Genomic DNA, 15250 nt, shown 5'->3' with positions numbered 1-15250 from the left:
AGATTTTCAAAAGAATTTTTTTCTTTTAATGTTTTTTAATTTATTTCAGCATTAAAGACTTCATGAACTAGGCAGCACTCAAAACTAGAAGACATTCAGAGAGCTCCTCCTTTTTTAATGTCTGAACAGGAAATAAAGTATAGAAATAGCTTAATTGGTTACAGTTAGGCATTTGCCTTATTTGGACATAGTCTGATCAGTTGGCTGCCTGTGATTGGCTGAAGCTTGGCTGCCTGTGATTGGTTGAAGCTTAGCTGCTTGCGATTGGCTGAGATCTAGATATCCTATTACAAAAAATATATACCCATAATGAGATTTTCGTTTGTATACATACTAAGTTAGGTTGTAGCTCACTATGGAGCAGCTCAAACTACAGCCTCAGACCAATGACCTTCTGCCTATTTAACTTAACAGACATCTGAGCTATACTTGCTTGGTTATTTTCTCTCCCAGTAGAGAGACCCTTCTTTGTATCTGTGCCATCTTGTGTTTAAGATTCACTCAAGACCTGTCTCCTCTAGAAAGTCTTCCCCACAAACTGTCCCATGCTGTGAACTGAAGGCTGGATGCCCTCTCCCACTCCTGTACTCACGATTTCAGATCCACGCAATTTGCCTCTATTATGAATAAACAAATAGCCCAGGGGACCATGGATATTTAGGACAAGCTGGTTCTGAGAATGACATTCTTTCAATATAAGCTAATTTGTAAAAGCATTTTTAAAAGGAAGGTTCACTTAGTAAACCCAAGGTCGGGGTACTGTGGATGGCCTGTTAATATCTGTGGCACTTGGGCTGCAGTTCTGCCCCTCTCGCTCTTTCTCTCTGGCTGCATGGTTTCCCATCCCCACTTGTTGATGTATATCTGATTGCTTCTAACTGTCTGTCCAGCCATTTCCCTCATTCCATTGTGGCAGACCTGCGCGCACATCATGTGATTTTTCAGATTTGGCATGCATGTTGGAGTTGCCAAGTCTCCCTGGAGAGGGATTCTGATTGGCTTAGCCAGGCATCTGAATTGGTTCCCATAAATCAGTGTGACCAGGAGAGCAGGGTCACATATTATGTAATTCTGTAGGGCTATGGGAGAAAGAACACAATACTAACAGTAACAATCAATACAGTCAGCGCTTAGTACATTCTAAGTACTTTCAGGCATTCTTGCATTTAATCCTCACAAAACCCTCATGAAATACGTACTGCTGTTTCTCCAGTTTTACAGATCAGGAAACCACAGCACAGAGAGGTGAAGCCACTTGATTGGCACTACACAGCTGACCAGTGGCTGAGTCAGGAAGTGAAGCAGGCGGCGTGGTTCTAGAATCTCTGTTTCTAATCATAACTCAACATTGCTTGTCTTAAACAGGCATTGCTAGGATACCACATCTTCATCTTTTTTATCCTTCTTGGTACCTGTTCATTGGGCATTGAATGCCTATTCAGTGATTTCTTTCTTTTTTTTTTTTTTTTTGAGACAGGTTCTTGCTCTGTCACCTAGGCTGGAGTGCAGTGGTGCGATCACAACTCACTGCAGCCTCAACTTCCCAGGCTCAACACATCTTCCCGTCTTAGCCTCCCAAGTAGCTGGGACTATAGGTGCATACCACCATGCCCAGCTAATTCTTTATTTTTATTTTTTGTAGAGATGGGATTGGGCCATGTTGCCCAGTCTGGTCTCAAACTCTTGGGCTCAAGCCATCTGCCTGCCTCAGTCTCCCAAAGTGTTGGGATTTCAGGCTTGAGCCACCATGCTCAGCCTATTCAATGACTTGTTCGCTGAATGAATGGATGCCTAAGTGAATAAGAAAACACACAGAAGCATGCATAGTCTACAGGAAGTTCAGGGGTAGAAGCCTCTTCCTGCTGCAGCTTGCTGAAGTTTTAATATACACGTGTTCAAAACGCTGTCTTTCCTCATCTCTTTTTTTTTTTTTTTCTCAGACAAGAATGAGAATGGTGAGGCGTATCAGAGAAAGAAGGCAACAGCCACTGGCCTTCCGGAGGGTCCTGCTGTCTCCGTGCCTTCTCGAGGGAACCTGGCACAGCCCAGTGGCAGCAGCTGGAGGAGGATCGCACTGCTCATCTTGGCCATCACTATACACAACATTCCAGGTGAGGTCTTGCCCATGAGCTTTCCAGCCACTGCCTGAAAGTAAAGTCATTTGTCAGCACAATTGTCTGGCTGGAAAAGGGGAATGGTCAATTGTGACATGGTTCCTTTTAGGAGGACAGTGAAGGTGGCAGTACAAATCTTTCTGGACTATTTTTTGATCATCATAGATTGATCATCATATGGGAAAACTTCCTATTCTAGTTAGTTTAAACAACTTCTGTTTCCTTTCTTTACATATTTGTTACCAAGTTATTTGAAGCATAAATTCATAACCGTTACATGATTGCTGTGGAGGGTGTCTTTTATAAATACTGGATATCTCTGATTCTGCTTAATACTATCTGAATATATAGTTGACCTGGCGCCAGCTGCGGTGGCTCATACTTGTAATTCCAGCACTTTGGGAGGCTGAGGTCAGGAGTTCGAGACCAGCCTAAACAACATGGTGAAACCCTGCCTCTACTAAAAATACAAAATTATCTGGGTGTGGTGGTACACACCTGTAATCCCAACTACTTGGGAGGCTGAAGCATGAGAATCTCTTGAACCCGGGCTACAGAGGTTGCAGTGAGCCCGGATCATGCCATTGCACTCCAGTCTGGGCAACAAGAGCAAAACTCCTTCTCGAAAAAAGAAAATGTTGACCCTTGAACAACACAGGTCTGAACTCTGCAAGTCCACTTACACTCAGATTTCCTTCTGCCTCTGCCACCCTGAGACAGCAAGACCAACCCCTCCTCTTTCTCCCCCTCCTCAGCTGACTCACTGTGAAGATGATGAGGATGAAGGCCTTTATGATGATCCACTTCCACTTAATCAATAGTAAATATATGTTCTCTTTCTTACAATTTCCTTAATAGCATTTTTCCTTGAGATTACTATATTGCAATACAGTGTATAATACATATGGAAAATATGTGTTAATTGACAATGTTATTAGTAAGACTTCTGGTCAGCAGCAGGTTATCAGTAGTTGTATTCTGGGGAAGACAAAAACTCTATCTATATTTTCTGCTGCACAGGGAATCAGCATTCCTTTTTTTTTTCTAAAAACAAAAAAAAAAGAAAGAAAGAAGAATAAAAGAATGAAGGAGAGGAAGAAAGAGAAAGAGGAAGAGGGAGAAAGAACGGGGGTGTTGCTTTATTGCCCGGGCTAGAATGCAGTCTAAAAATGGGTATGCCTGTAATTGTGCTTAATAATGGAGACATGAAAAAAAAAATGAGGGAAGAAAATAACAAACAAGCAGCCGACCAATGTTTCATTTAAACCTGTAAATAGATGTGATGTGGTACAGATAAGAGTGTATATTTTGTGTTTTTAAAGTGGAGAGTTCTATAAATGTTAATTAAATTTACTTGTTCCGGATCTGAGTTCAAGTCCTGGATATCCTTGTTAATTTTCTGTCTGATTGATCTGTCTAATATTGATGTTGAAATCTCCCACTATTATTGTGTGGGAGTCTAAGTCTCTTTATAAGTCTTATATATCTGGGTATTCCTGTATTGGGTGCGTATGTATTTAGGATCTTTAGCTCTTCTTGTTACATTGATCCTTTTATCATTATGTAAAGTCCTTCTTTGCTTCTTCTGATCTTTGTTGCTTTAAAGCAACTCCTGCTTTTTATTTATTTGTTTATCTTTGCTCTCCATTTGGTTGGGAAATCTTTCTCCATCCCTTTGTTTTGAGTCTTTGTGTATCCTTGCATGTGAGATGGGTCTGGATGCAGCATACCGTTGGGTTTTGGCTTTTTTTGCCTGTCTGTGTCTTTGGATTGGGGGATTTAGTCGATTTAAATTTAGAATTAATAATAATATATGTGAGTTTAATACTGCCATTTAATGTTAGCTGGCTGTTTTGCCCATTAGTTGATGTAAATTCTTGATTATGTTGATGCTCTTTACTTTGTGGTATTTTTTAGAAAGGCTGATACTGGCTGTTCCTTTCTATGTGTAGTGGTTCCTTCAGAAGCTCTTGTAAAGCAGGCCTGGTGGTGATGAAATCTCTGAGTGCTTGCTTGTTCACAAAAGATTTCATTTTTCCTTCACTTATGAAGCTTAGTTTGGCTGGATGTAAAATTCTGGGTTGAAAGTTCTTTTCTTTAAGGATGTTGAATATCGGCCCCCACTCTGTTCTAGCTTGTAGGGTTTCTGCTGAGAGATCTGCTGTGAGTCTGATAGGCTTCCCTTTATGGGGTATTTTCTCTTTCATTTCAACCCTGGTGAATCTGGCGATTATGTGCCTTGAGGTTGGTCTTCTTGAGGAATATCTTTGTGGTGTTCTCTGTATTACCTGTAGTTGAATATTATGCTGCCTTGCTAGGTTGGGAAAGTTTTCCTGAATAATATCCTGAAGCGTATATTCCAGCTTGGATTGATTGTCTTCGTCACATTCAGGTACACCTATCAGGCATAGATTAGGTCTTTTCACATAGTCCCAAATTTCTTGGAGACTTTGCTCGTTCCTTTTTATCCTTTTTTCTCTAATTGTGTCTTCTTGTTTTATTTCATTAAGTTGGTCTTCGACTTCTGATATCTTTTCTTCTGCTTGATCGATTCGGCTGTTAAAACTTGTGCATAGTTCGCGAAGTTCTTGTGTTGTGTTTTTCAGCTCCATTAATTCACTTATATTCCTCTCTAAATTGTGTATTTTTGTTAACATTTCATCAAACCTTTTTTCAAAGTTCTTAGTTTCTTTGCATTGGGTTAGAACAAGTTCTTTTAATTCACTGAAGTTTCTTATCATCCACCTTTTGAAGCCTGCTTCAGTTAATGGAACACAGTCTTTCTCCATCAGGCCTTGTTCCGTTGCTGATGAGGAACTGTGATCCCCTGTAGAGGGAGAGGCGTTCTGATTTTGGGTATTCTCAGCCTTTTTAGGCTGTTTTCTTCCCTTTTTTATAGATTTATCCATCTGTGGTCTTTATAATTACCGTCTTCATAATTGGGTTTTTGAGTGGACGTCCAACTTGTTGATTCCCGGCGCTAAAATCTGAGCAACCCACTGTGCCGGCCAAAACAGCAGCGTCAAGATTGATGGTGCTTTTCTGACTCTGCACCAAGAACCGCCGCACCAAGGCAGTGGCAAAACCGCCTCGCAGGCCACAAGAGTCGCGCTGGTGACCCGTGGGGCTCCTCTGCTGGGAATCTCCTGGTGCGTGAGCAACAAAAATTCATCTGAAAGTGTGGGGTCCTCTTGTTCTCTGTGCTTTCACTGGGAGCTACAATCCCGAGCTGCTAGTGATCAGCCAACTTGGATCTCTCTCTCGGAATCAGCATTCCCAACCTCTGCATTATTCAAGGGTCAACTATATCGAGTTCAGTATACTTTGGCACTGATAATTCCCTTACCTGCTTTCTTTATGTGGGCATCTTTCTGAAATGTTTTTACCAATCCTTTCCTGTTTAGCATTTTAGAGTAATTTGTTTTATGTCTTTTAAGACAGAGCGTCACACTGTTTCCCAGGCTGGAGGGCAGCGCAGTGATCTTGGCTCACTGCAACCTCCGCCTCCCAGGTTCAAGCGATTCTCCTGCCTCAGCCTCCTGACTAGCTGGGATTACAGGCATACGCCATCATACCTGGCTGATTTTTTGTATTTTTAGTAGGGATTGGGTTTCACCATGTTGGCTAGGCTGGTCTCAAACTCCTGACCTTAGGTCATCCACCCACCTCAGCCTCCCAAAATGCTGGGACAACAGGTGTGAGCCCCCATACCCTGCCTGTTTTATGTCTTTAGATGTATTTTAATTGGAAAAATAAAGGACCTGTGAATGCCTTATTTCAAAAATAATATGTTTCTTTTAGAGCATCTAGAAAACATGATTAAGCATAGAAAATAATAAAGATATTTTTTTAAAAAAAATCAATAAATTGAAGGAACCTGAGCAATTTGGGATGCATTTTGAAATTCCAAGTCTCTCACTTCCTAGCAAGGTTATCTTGAGAAATTGCTCGAACTCCCTGAACCTTGGTTTTCTCATCTGAGAAATGGAGATAATACCATAAGCGGCTTATTTTGAGAATTAAATGAGATGCTAAATACACACACACACACAGCTTTCAGGACAGGGCTTGGGGTTTATGAGCACCTGAAAAATGGGAGCCGTTGTTGGCTTCGATGAGACTCCTGCTGCCTTTTCAGCCATGACTCCCTGGACCTCGAGGTCTTAAACATGCTGATCTTTTGTTGTCTGGGAACTCGAGTTTGAGCAATAATCTTCCCCAGGGAGCATCCTTGGGTGATACATTTTCTGAGTCTTCGTGGAGTTCATGGTGCCAATATGTCATTCTATCACAGGAGCAAGAACTTGGCTGGGCAAAGCTTTCTAGTCATGACATTTTTCTCTTCAAAGCTTCTACAGACGTTGATCCATTGACTTCGGGCTTCAGTATTGTAGAAGCAAAAAGCATAGCAAACTGCATCTCCTCCTCTGTATAACCAGATGTTGTTTTGCTGGCACAATGAAGACTTTTTTGTCATCTTTAAAGAGTGAAAATCTTATATATATTATAAATTCTAGTATACAGTAAATCTGCTTAAAGCACTAGGTGTTTAATTACTTTTAAGCTCAGGTATTTATCTAGATAAGAAGCATATTCCTCTGTTATTTCTATCCCAACGTTTTCTTCAGTATGTGTGTCTCCCTCATTTCCTTCTTGACCCTTTCCTTTGAGTTATGAATAAAGTATTTTTTAATTGGTTTTCCTTTTTCTTTTTTTTTTTTAATGAGATACAGTCTCGCTCCGTCTCCCAGACTGGAGTGTAGTGGTATGATGTCAGCTCACTACAATCTCCACTTCCCAGGTTCAAGTGATTCTCCTGCCTCAGCCTCCCGAGTAGCTGAGATTACAGATGTGTGCCATGGTGCCCAGCTAATTTTTGTATTTTTCATAGAGACAGGTTTCGCCATGTTGGCCAGGCTGGCCTTGAACTCCTGGCCTCGAGTGATCTGCCCACCTCAGCCTCTCAAAGTGCTGGGATTACAGGCGTGAGCCACTGTGTCTGACCCTGTTGGTTTTCGAGATCTTGGTATTCAGTATGTCTTGAGTTGAAGATGGGGCCTTATGCGGACCTCAATGCACAAAGATGACCAAAGTGGGTTCGCCTTGGTGGAAGGCCTTGTTCATGTCCATCCAGTATCTTAAAGAGCTCATTGAAAGACCCCTTGGTCCTCTGCGGAGGACTGCTTAAGAGCGGTGACAGTCACCTTTAGCCTGTTAAGGGCTAATAGTTAGAGAGGTTACTTGTTTTTCAGCCATAAAAGTAGCTGTCTTTCTGCCATTTTTAGCCAACTGAGCAAGAGTAAAGATCCATCCTGTGGGTTCAGTGTTAAATAAGGTAACTACACTGAGGTGTATTATGGTGACTCTTTATTTCTCTGAAGAACAAAAATATGGTCTAAGGTCCCGACTTGATAGCAAAGGAATGAGCGCCCAACTTTCCCCTAATGGGCTCTTTTCTATACCACACCTACCGCTGTACTTGGGTGATTCATTATGCTCAGCTGTAATCATTGCCTAGCTTATTCTGATAGAAGACCAGGGAGCTTCAGACTTTACTTTCTTGATGTTTGTTGACGCCAGTGACAACTTAGAATAAAGCCAGAAACAGTAGGAAGATGTGTGAATGACAGCAATATTTGATGCACCTAAATGAGCATAAATTAAAATCTTACTTCTTCCCCGACAGGAGACCCTCTTTCTGTGTCTTTGGAGTTTCCAATTATAAATTCAGCATTTGTCACTTTTATGGTGATGCAAAAGTGTCTTTTGGAATAAGGATTGAGGCCGGGCAAGGTGGTTCGTGCCTGTAATCCCAGCACTTTGGGAGACCAAGACGGTCAGATCACTTGAAGTCAGGAGTTCAAGACCAGCCTGGTCAACATGGCAAAACCCTGTCTCTACTAAAAATACAAAAATTAGCTGGGTGTGGTGGCAAACGCCTATAATCCCAGCTACCTGGGAGGCTGAGGCAGGAGAATCACTTGAACCCAGGAGGCAGAGGTTGCAGTAAGCCAAGATCGTGCCACTGCACTCCAGCCCATGTGACAGAGCAAGACTCTATCTCAAAATATATATATATATGTATATATGTGTGTGTGTATGTATATATATATGTGTGTGTGTATATATATATATATATTTATATTTATTTATTTATATATGTGTGTGTGTATATATATATATTTATTTTTATTTATTTATATGTGTGTGTATATATATGTGTGTGTGTATATATACATGTATATACACACACGCACACACACACGTATATAAATAAATTAAATATATATATGTAAACTGAAATAAGGATCGAAATGAGGATTGACTGCCTTCTAGGAATCTCAGCTAAGTTAGATTTCACCCACAGGATGGTGGTTATAGTCATGGTTTCAGTAAACTGAAGAACAGCTGGCTTGCCTGGATGGAGAGGTTTGAAGGGAAATACCTTTCCCAGCCTTGCTTTTTATTTACTATATTTGAGTATTGTAGTCTAGATACTTGGGTTATATCATACTAAAGCAAACCAAGATGTCTGGCCTTCCCTAACCAATATTACAGCAGGGTGAGATGGTCGATGAACATCATAATAGTAAATGAATTTTGTATTGTGTTAGAAGGTGGTTAGTGATTTAAACAAGAAAAAGTTCATCAGGGCAGAGGAAACGGTAGAGTGTTCGAGGAAGGAACTGCGGTTTTAAGTAGAGTAGGTAGGGAGGGTCTCCTTGAGATGTCCTTGCATTTGAGTCAGCCATGCAGCTCTCTGGGAAACAGTGAGTGTTTCAGGCAGAGGGAACAGAGAGGGCAAAGGCCCTGAGCAGGAGCATGCCTGGCACCCACAAGAAGTAGCCAAGGGTCCATTGTGGCTACATCAGGGAGAGAAGTACAAGGTAAGGGCAGGGATGTCAGCCCTGCCTTTAGGTGGAACTTGGAGGCATAAGAATGTTTGTTCTTGGTCTGTGTGTGATGAGCCCTTTTAGGGTTTTGAACAGGGTGTGTGTGACTTGACTTGAGCTTTGAAAGTTTGTTTCTCTTTAGGTGCTGAATTGAGAGGGGACTTAGGAGGGGTAAGGATGGAAGCAGGGAGGCCTGTGTGGAGGCCACTGCAGAAGCCACATCAAAGACAATAGTGGTACAATCCAAGGAGGTGGTGCCAGAAGGGGTGAGAAGGAATCCCGTCTTGGGTCCTGATTGAAGGTGGAGCTGATGGGATTTGTTGGTGGATCACATTGGGGTATAAGAGAGAGCAAGGAACCAGGAGGGACCTGGAGGTTCCACGGCTGCCCAGCTGCAAGGACCGAGTTGCTGTCAGCTGACACGAGGAAGGCTGCAGCTGACGCAGCTGGAGGGGGACTACCAGGAATTTGTTTTTGATTAGGAGGTTTGATTGCCATTAGACCTTCAAACGGAGATACTGACTAGACAGCTGGTTACATGAGTTTGGAGCTGGGTTACAAAGTCTAGCTAGAGTTACAGATTTGTGAATTGTTGGCATATGAATTTTTTGTTTTTTTTTTGAGACAGAGCATGCTCTGACGCCCAGGCTGGAGTGCGGTAGTACAATCTCGGCTCACTGCAACCTCCACCTCCTGGGTTCAAGAGATTCTCCCGACTCAGCCTCTTAAGTGGCTGGGACTACAAGCACATGCCACGACTCCTGGCTACTCTTTGTATTTTTAGTTGAGGCAGGGTTTTGCCATGTTGGCCAGGCTGGTCTTGAACTCCTGGTCTCAAGTGATCCACCTGCCTTGGCCTCCCAAAGTACTGGGATTACAGGTGTGAGCCACTGCGCCCGGCCCCTTGGCATATGAATGTTACTTAAACTCCTGACACTGGATGAAGCCACCAAGGGTCTGACTACAAATAGATGTGTCCCCAAAGACCTCAGTGTGGCTCAGTTCTCGAACCTCCAGCTCCTACTCCTGTCTACAGAGAAGTTAACTCCTTCCCCATTACTATCAAGCTGCTTCATGTCCTTTGATGAGAACTATTTCAAGAGCCTGTTTGCAGCCAGCTTACCTTTGAAAAGGTCTCTTCTTTAACGCTATCCTTTATAGTGTATTAAAAATTTAACCAGAGCTTTGACATTCCCCGAGACTCTGGGTTTTTAAGGCAGACTTTTCACAGTGACTAAATGGAGAATCGATTTTTTTTTTTTGAAGTTTTTTGTCTTTGCTATTTCAGTTTTGTATGTCTTGAGGATGACATTTTGTTTAAAAAAAATTTTTTTTAATGTGGAAGGAAAATGGAAGGCTTAATAGCAGCCTGTATCCTGGAGGTGTCTGGTGTGTAAGGACACACCTTAGGCATATGCACACATCTGGGGCTCTTGGGTTAATATTTAATGCACATGTGCAAAATCAAATAGTTCTTAAGCTTCTGTGGTTCCCAATTGTCCTGTGAATCTGCTAAGAGCTATGCACCGTCTCACAAGAGAATGTCGTACACGAGTCTTAGTCTGTTCAGGCTGCCATAACAAAATGCCCTAGAATGGGTAGCTTAGAAACAACAGAAATTTATTTCTTACAGTTCTGGAAGCTGGAAGTCTGAGATCGGGCTGCCAGTGTGGTCATGGTCAGGTTCTGGTGAGGGCCCTTCCCCGGGTTGCAGATGACTGTCTTCTCGTTGTGTCCTCACGTGGTGGAAAGAGGGCAGTCTCAGGAGTTGCTTTTCATAAGGTTGTTAATCCCATTCAGAAGGGCTCCAATCTCATGACCTAATTGCTTCCCCGAGTCCCCACCTCCTAATACCATCACATGGGGGATTAGGCTTCAGAATATGAATTTTCGGGAGACATAAACCTTCAGACCACAGCAGCACACAACATTTTGCAGATAGTTCCAGGGGTTTAGACTTTATGGAGTCTATCCACAACCCTAGAACAGGAAAGAACCCCTCCCCTTTAGAGGAAAAAGAAAAGTGCACTTACGCGATTTAAACGTCTTAGGAAGAAATGGTAATGACTGATGGAGGCCAGCAGACACAGGCAGGTGCAGTAAAAAGAGCATTAAAAGGCAGACGCCTCCAGAAACAGAGTGTAGACACCACCGCCTCCCTCTAAGCTACTTCCCTGGCCTCTGCCTGGGTGCATCTGTGGGGGTGGTCCAGGGCATTCGCGTCCGCTGGAGAAGGACACCCCGAGGAAACATGCTTTCTAGAATAGCAACACTAGACTGTAGTCTTTTGAGCATACTGTCTCTTGACGTGCTTTCCATGCAGTGTCATACAGGCTGAAAGGCTCTGAGCCTTCAAAGATTCCTGGCCCTTCTGTTTTTGAATGGAATTAAAAATCGACTAGCAGTTGAGTTCCTGCTAATCTCTTATCACTAGTAGCTTATGGTCTCAACAGTGAATTATCCCGTTGCTTTGTATGGGAGAAAGTTAAATTGGAAGCTTAAAGGGATTCTAGGGATCATCTCATGCAAACACAACTTCATCTGAAAATTTGGGGGTTGTAGTAAATTATCGTTATGGCTCCTTCTAGCCTTAGCATTGGATGATTCTGTGAAGAATCATACAAATAGTACATTATTAATTTCATTTATTTACCAAAGTTAATCTTTCCTTCCTATGTGATGTCTTGCTGTATCCATTGTCTTCTGTTAAAATAGTTATCACTCTGACTTACAATTACCTGTATGTGTTTTATTTATTTATTTATAATTTTTGTCAGTAACATAGCAGTTGTATATATTTATGGGGTACATGAAATATGTATGCACACACACACATTACACACACACACACAGGTTCATAACACATAGTTTTTTGAGACAGGATCTCACTCTATCACTCAGGCTGGAGTGTAGGAGCATGATCATGGCTCACTGCAACCTCAGCCTCCTGGGATCAGTTGATCCTCCCACCTCAGCCTCCTGTGTAGCTGGGACTGCAGGTGCATGCCACCACACCCGGCTAATTTTTTTTTTTTTGTATTTTTTGTAGAGACAGGGTTTTGCCATGTTGCCTAGGCTAGTCTCGAACTCCTGGGCTCAATAGATTCTCCCGCCTTGGCGTCCCAAAGTGCTAGGATTACAAGTGTGAGCCACCTCGCCTGGCCTGCATGAAATATTTTGATAACAGGTACGTAACGCATAACCCATCAACTCAAACATTTATCCTTTGTATTACTAACAATCCAGTTATACTCTTAGTTATTTAAAAATGTACAATTATTAAATTATTCCCTATAGTTACCCTGTTGTGCCATCAACTCCTAGGTCTGATTCATCTAACAATTTTTTTGGTACCCATTAATCATCTCTGCTTTCCCCCTACTCCCTGACTGCCCTTCCCAGCCTCTGGTAACCATCCTTCTAACTCTGTCTCCATGAGTTTAATTGTTTTAATTTTTAGCTCCCACAGATAAGTGAGAACATGAGACGTTTGTCTTTCCATGCCTGGCTGAGTTCACTTAACATAATAACCTCCAGTTCCATCCTTGTTGTTGCAAATGACAGGACCTCAGTCATTTCCGTGGCTGAATAATACTCGTGTGTGTGTATATACCGTATTTTCTTTATTCATTCATCTCTCGGTGGATTCTGTTACCTGTATTTAAACATGTTTATTTGCCCCTGATAGATGGAGCTTCCTGTGAGAACCTCTATACTGCATTCTTTTTTGGGGGCCCAATGTTATAATACATCCTGAAGCTTTGATGTATTAAATATGTTTTGTATACTTGAGCATCTAGAAGAAGGTACATTGGGTACCTGGCCTCCATTCTAAGAGAGGAGGGCCTAATTTTCTTTCTGCCTTGGCCAGATGGGCCGAGGGAGGGCGTTGACTTATGTAGGTCCTGATCATACATTGGCAGACTCTTGCTCCCTTTTGTGTTTGAAATTATTTATAAACGTCCACAGAAGAAGAGGGTAGGTGAATTTCATGTTTTTTATCTTCCTCTTGATAGTGTCAAAGCCAAGTTTTTTTGCTGGTTGTCGCTATGACTTAAGGTCCTGGGGACCACCGTTGGTGTCTCTAGAACAGCACGACAGTTGGTTTTGGTCATGTGGCCTGTCCTCATTGCCAGCTTCTAATAATGGCTTTCAAAGACATGCTTGAGATTTTAATCCAAAGTGATTTTTTGTCTCAGGGAACAAGGACACAAATTCAGACATCAGAATGTTCACAGTGGTTGGTTATTCCTGGGTGAGGGGATTCCAGATGATTTTTATTTTCTTCTTGTTTTTGTGAGATTTATAACTAAACTCTCCTGTAGTAAATATTTATGACTTGCGATCACATAAAAATGCTTTTTTGGAAGGGTGAAATTCTTGCTTTTTTTTAAGCTTGCCACATTAAACGTTAATGTCTGCAGCACCACATTGGCGTGGTTCTCACTCCAGATGCATTGGGCTCAGTTCAACAAGGAGTTACCATTGCCTAACCACCCCAACACCCCAGCCCTCAACACGTGGACAGAAGTAGAGAGATGTTATTCCTTTATCCCTCAGATAATCTTAATGGGGCAGTTTTCATATTTAGAGAGGTTAGAAGCAGGATAAAGGACTGCCTTGGTTTTCTGTGGCTGGTGTAACTAATTACAGCTAGTGCTCCACTTACGACCACAGTCGGGACTGCGGACTGGTCGTAACACGATTTGTTCGTAAGTTGAGTAGGCTATATGTACAGTTGAAATGGTGCACACGGAGATGGTAGTGCTGCCGGAAGCTGGTCCACACTGTCGTACGCCCAGCTGGGCAACGTTTGCGCTGCCAGACGCAGAGCAGTCGTGGCTAGCGATTGTGGTCGTAAAGTCGAATGGTCGTGAGTTGCATAGGTGGTAAGTCGATTGATACCTGTATCACAAACTTAATGGCCTAAAACAATCCAGATTTATTCTCCTGCAGTTGTGGAGGCCAGAAGTCTGACATCAGTTTCACTGGGATAAAGTCAAGGGGTTGGCAGGGCCATGTTCTTGCCGGGGGCCCTAGGGGATGATCCATTCCTGGCCTTTTCCAGCTTCTGCAGGATGCCGGCATTCCTTGGCTTGTGGCTACATACTTCAATCAGTACCTCCATGATCACTGCTTTCTCTTCTGTGCCAAATCTCCCTCTGCCTCCTTATAAAGATTCTTGTGGTTCCCTTCCAGCCCACGCAGATCATCTAGGATAATCACATCTGAAAATTCTTCTCTGTCATGAAAGGTAACATTCACAGGTTCCAGGAATGAGGATCTGGATATATTTGGAGCCATGATTTGGCCAACCACAGACACCAACAGTATCTTCCGAATGCAGGCCAGAGATTCCTACCTTGAGTTCTGGAATGTCTTTAGCAGCCAGTACTCCTTTATAAGTCTAAGCCTGGCTCTTACGGAGTCTTAGTCTCACTCTGGAACTCCCATGGGCTGTCAGCTGTGTCGTCCTCATTTCCCGTCCCTCGCTGTCTGTGTTTGAGACTCTAAAGAATTCCTTAGACTTAATGAGCCCATTCAGCAACATACTCCCGTGGTCCTTTATCAAGTGAGAGTTTTGGGACGGTAGTAAAAGACAACATAATATTCACTTAGCTTGTACGTGTGTAGTGGGGATGGCAGGGAACGGGGGAGTGCTGCGTCTAGATCTCATGGGCACCTCCCCCTGCCTACCCCCACTGCCATCTTAACTCCATGTTATCCCTCAGTTCTTCGTGATGAGCCAGTTCACAGTGACAGATATTTGTGGTGTGTGATTATTGTTGACATTCTTTTTTTCAAGGTCAGTGGCGTATTTAAATGATTACTGAACCTACTTCTTCATCTCACACGTGATTTATGTCCCTCTCTCTGTCTCAGCCAACTTTATTGTGTGGCATTTTGTCACCCCCAAGCTCCCTGATAATTAGGAGGTTTGTCAATTACACTTCCACACTGAGGAAAGAGTCCCTGTTACCTTTTTTTTTTTTAAATGAGATATAATTCACATACCATAAAATTCACCCTTTTAAAGTTCACAATTCAAGGCCAGGCACAGTGGCTCATGCCTGCAACCCCAGCACTTTGGGAGACTGAGGCAGGCAGATCGCTTGAGCCCAGAAGTTCGAGACCAACCTGGGCAACATGGCAAGACCTCATCTCTACAAAAAATTGAAAAAGTAGCCAGGTGTGGTGATGCACTCTTGTGGTCCCAGCTACTTGGGAAGCTGGGGTGGGAGG

The 15250-nt window shown here is 42.7% G+C and overlaps 1 protein-coding gene across 4 annotated transcripts in view; it reads left to right on the top strand.

The window, feature by feature from the left end:
• Positions 1 to 15250, top strand: part of SLC39A11 (solute carrier family 39 member 11) — a 462191-nt gene that overhangs the window by 256675 nt on the left and 190266 nt on the right. For all 4 annotated transcript variants that reach the window (XM_017535605.2, XM_017535603.2, XM_017535604.2 and 1 more), the window contains one exon: positions 1941 to 2111. In XM_017535605.2, the coding sequence (XP_017391094.1) occupies positions 1941 to 2111 (171 nt within the window). The remainder of the gene's footprint in view (positions 1 to 1940; positions 2112 to 15250) is intronic.

This window comes from Cebus imitator, unplaced genomic scaffold (genome assembly GCF_001604975.1).
Source record: "Cebus imitator isolate Cc_AM_T3 unplaced genomic scaffold, Cebus_imitator-1.0 Scaffold93, whole genome shotgun sequence".
Lineage (NCBI taxonomy): Eukaryota > Metazoa > Chordata > Mammalia > Primates > Cebidae > Cebus > Cebus imitator.
Note: the sequence above shows the minus strand (reverse complement) of the source record. Positions and strands in the feature narration are given on the sequence as shown.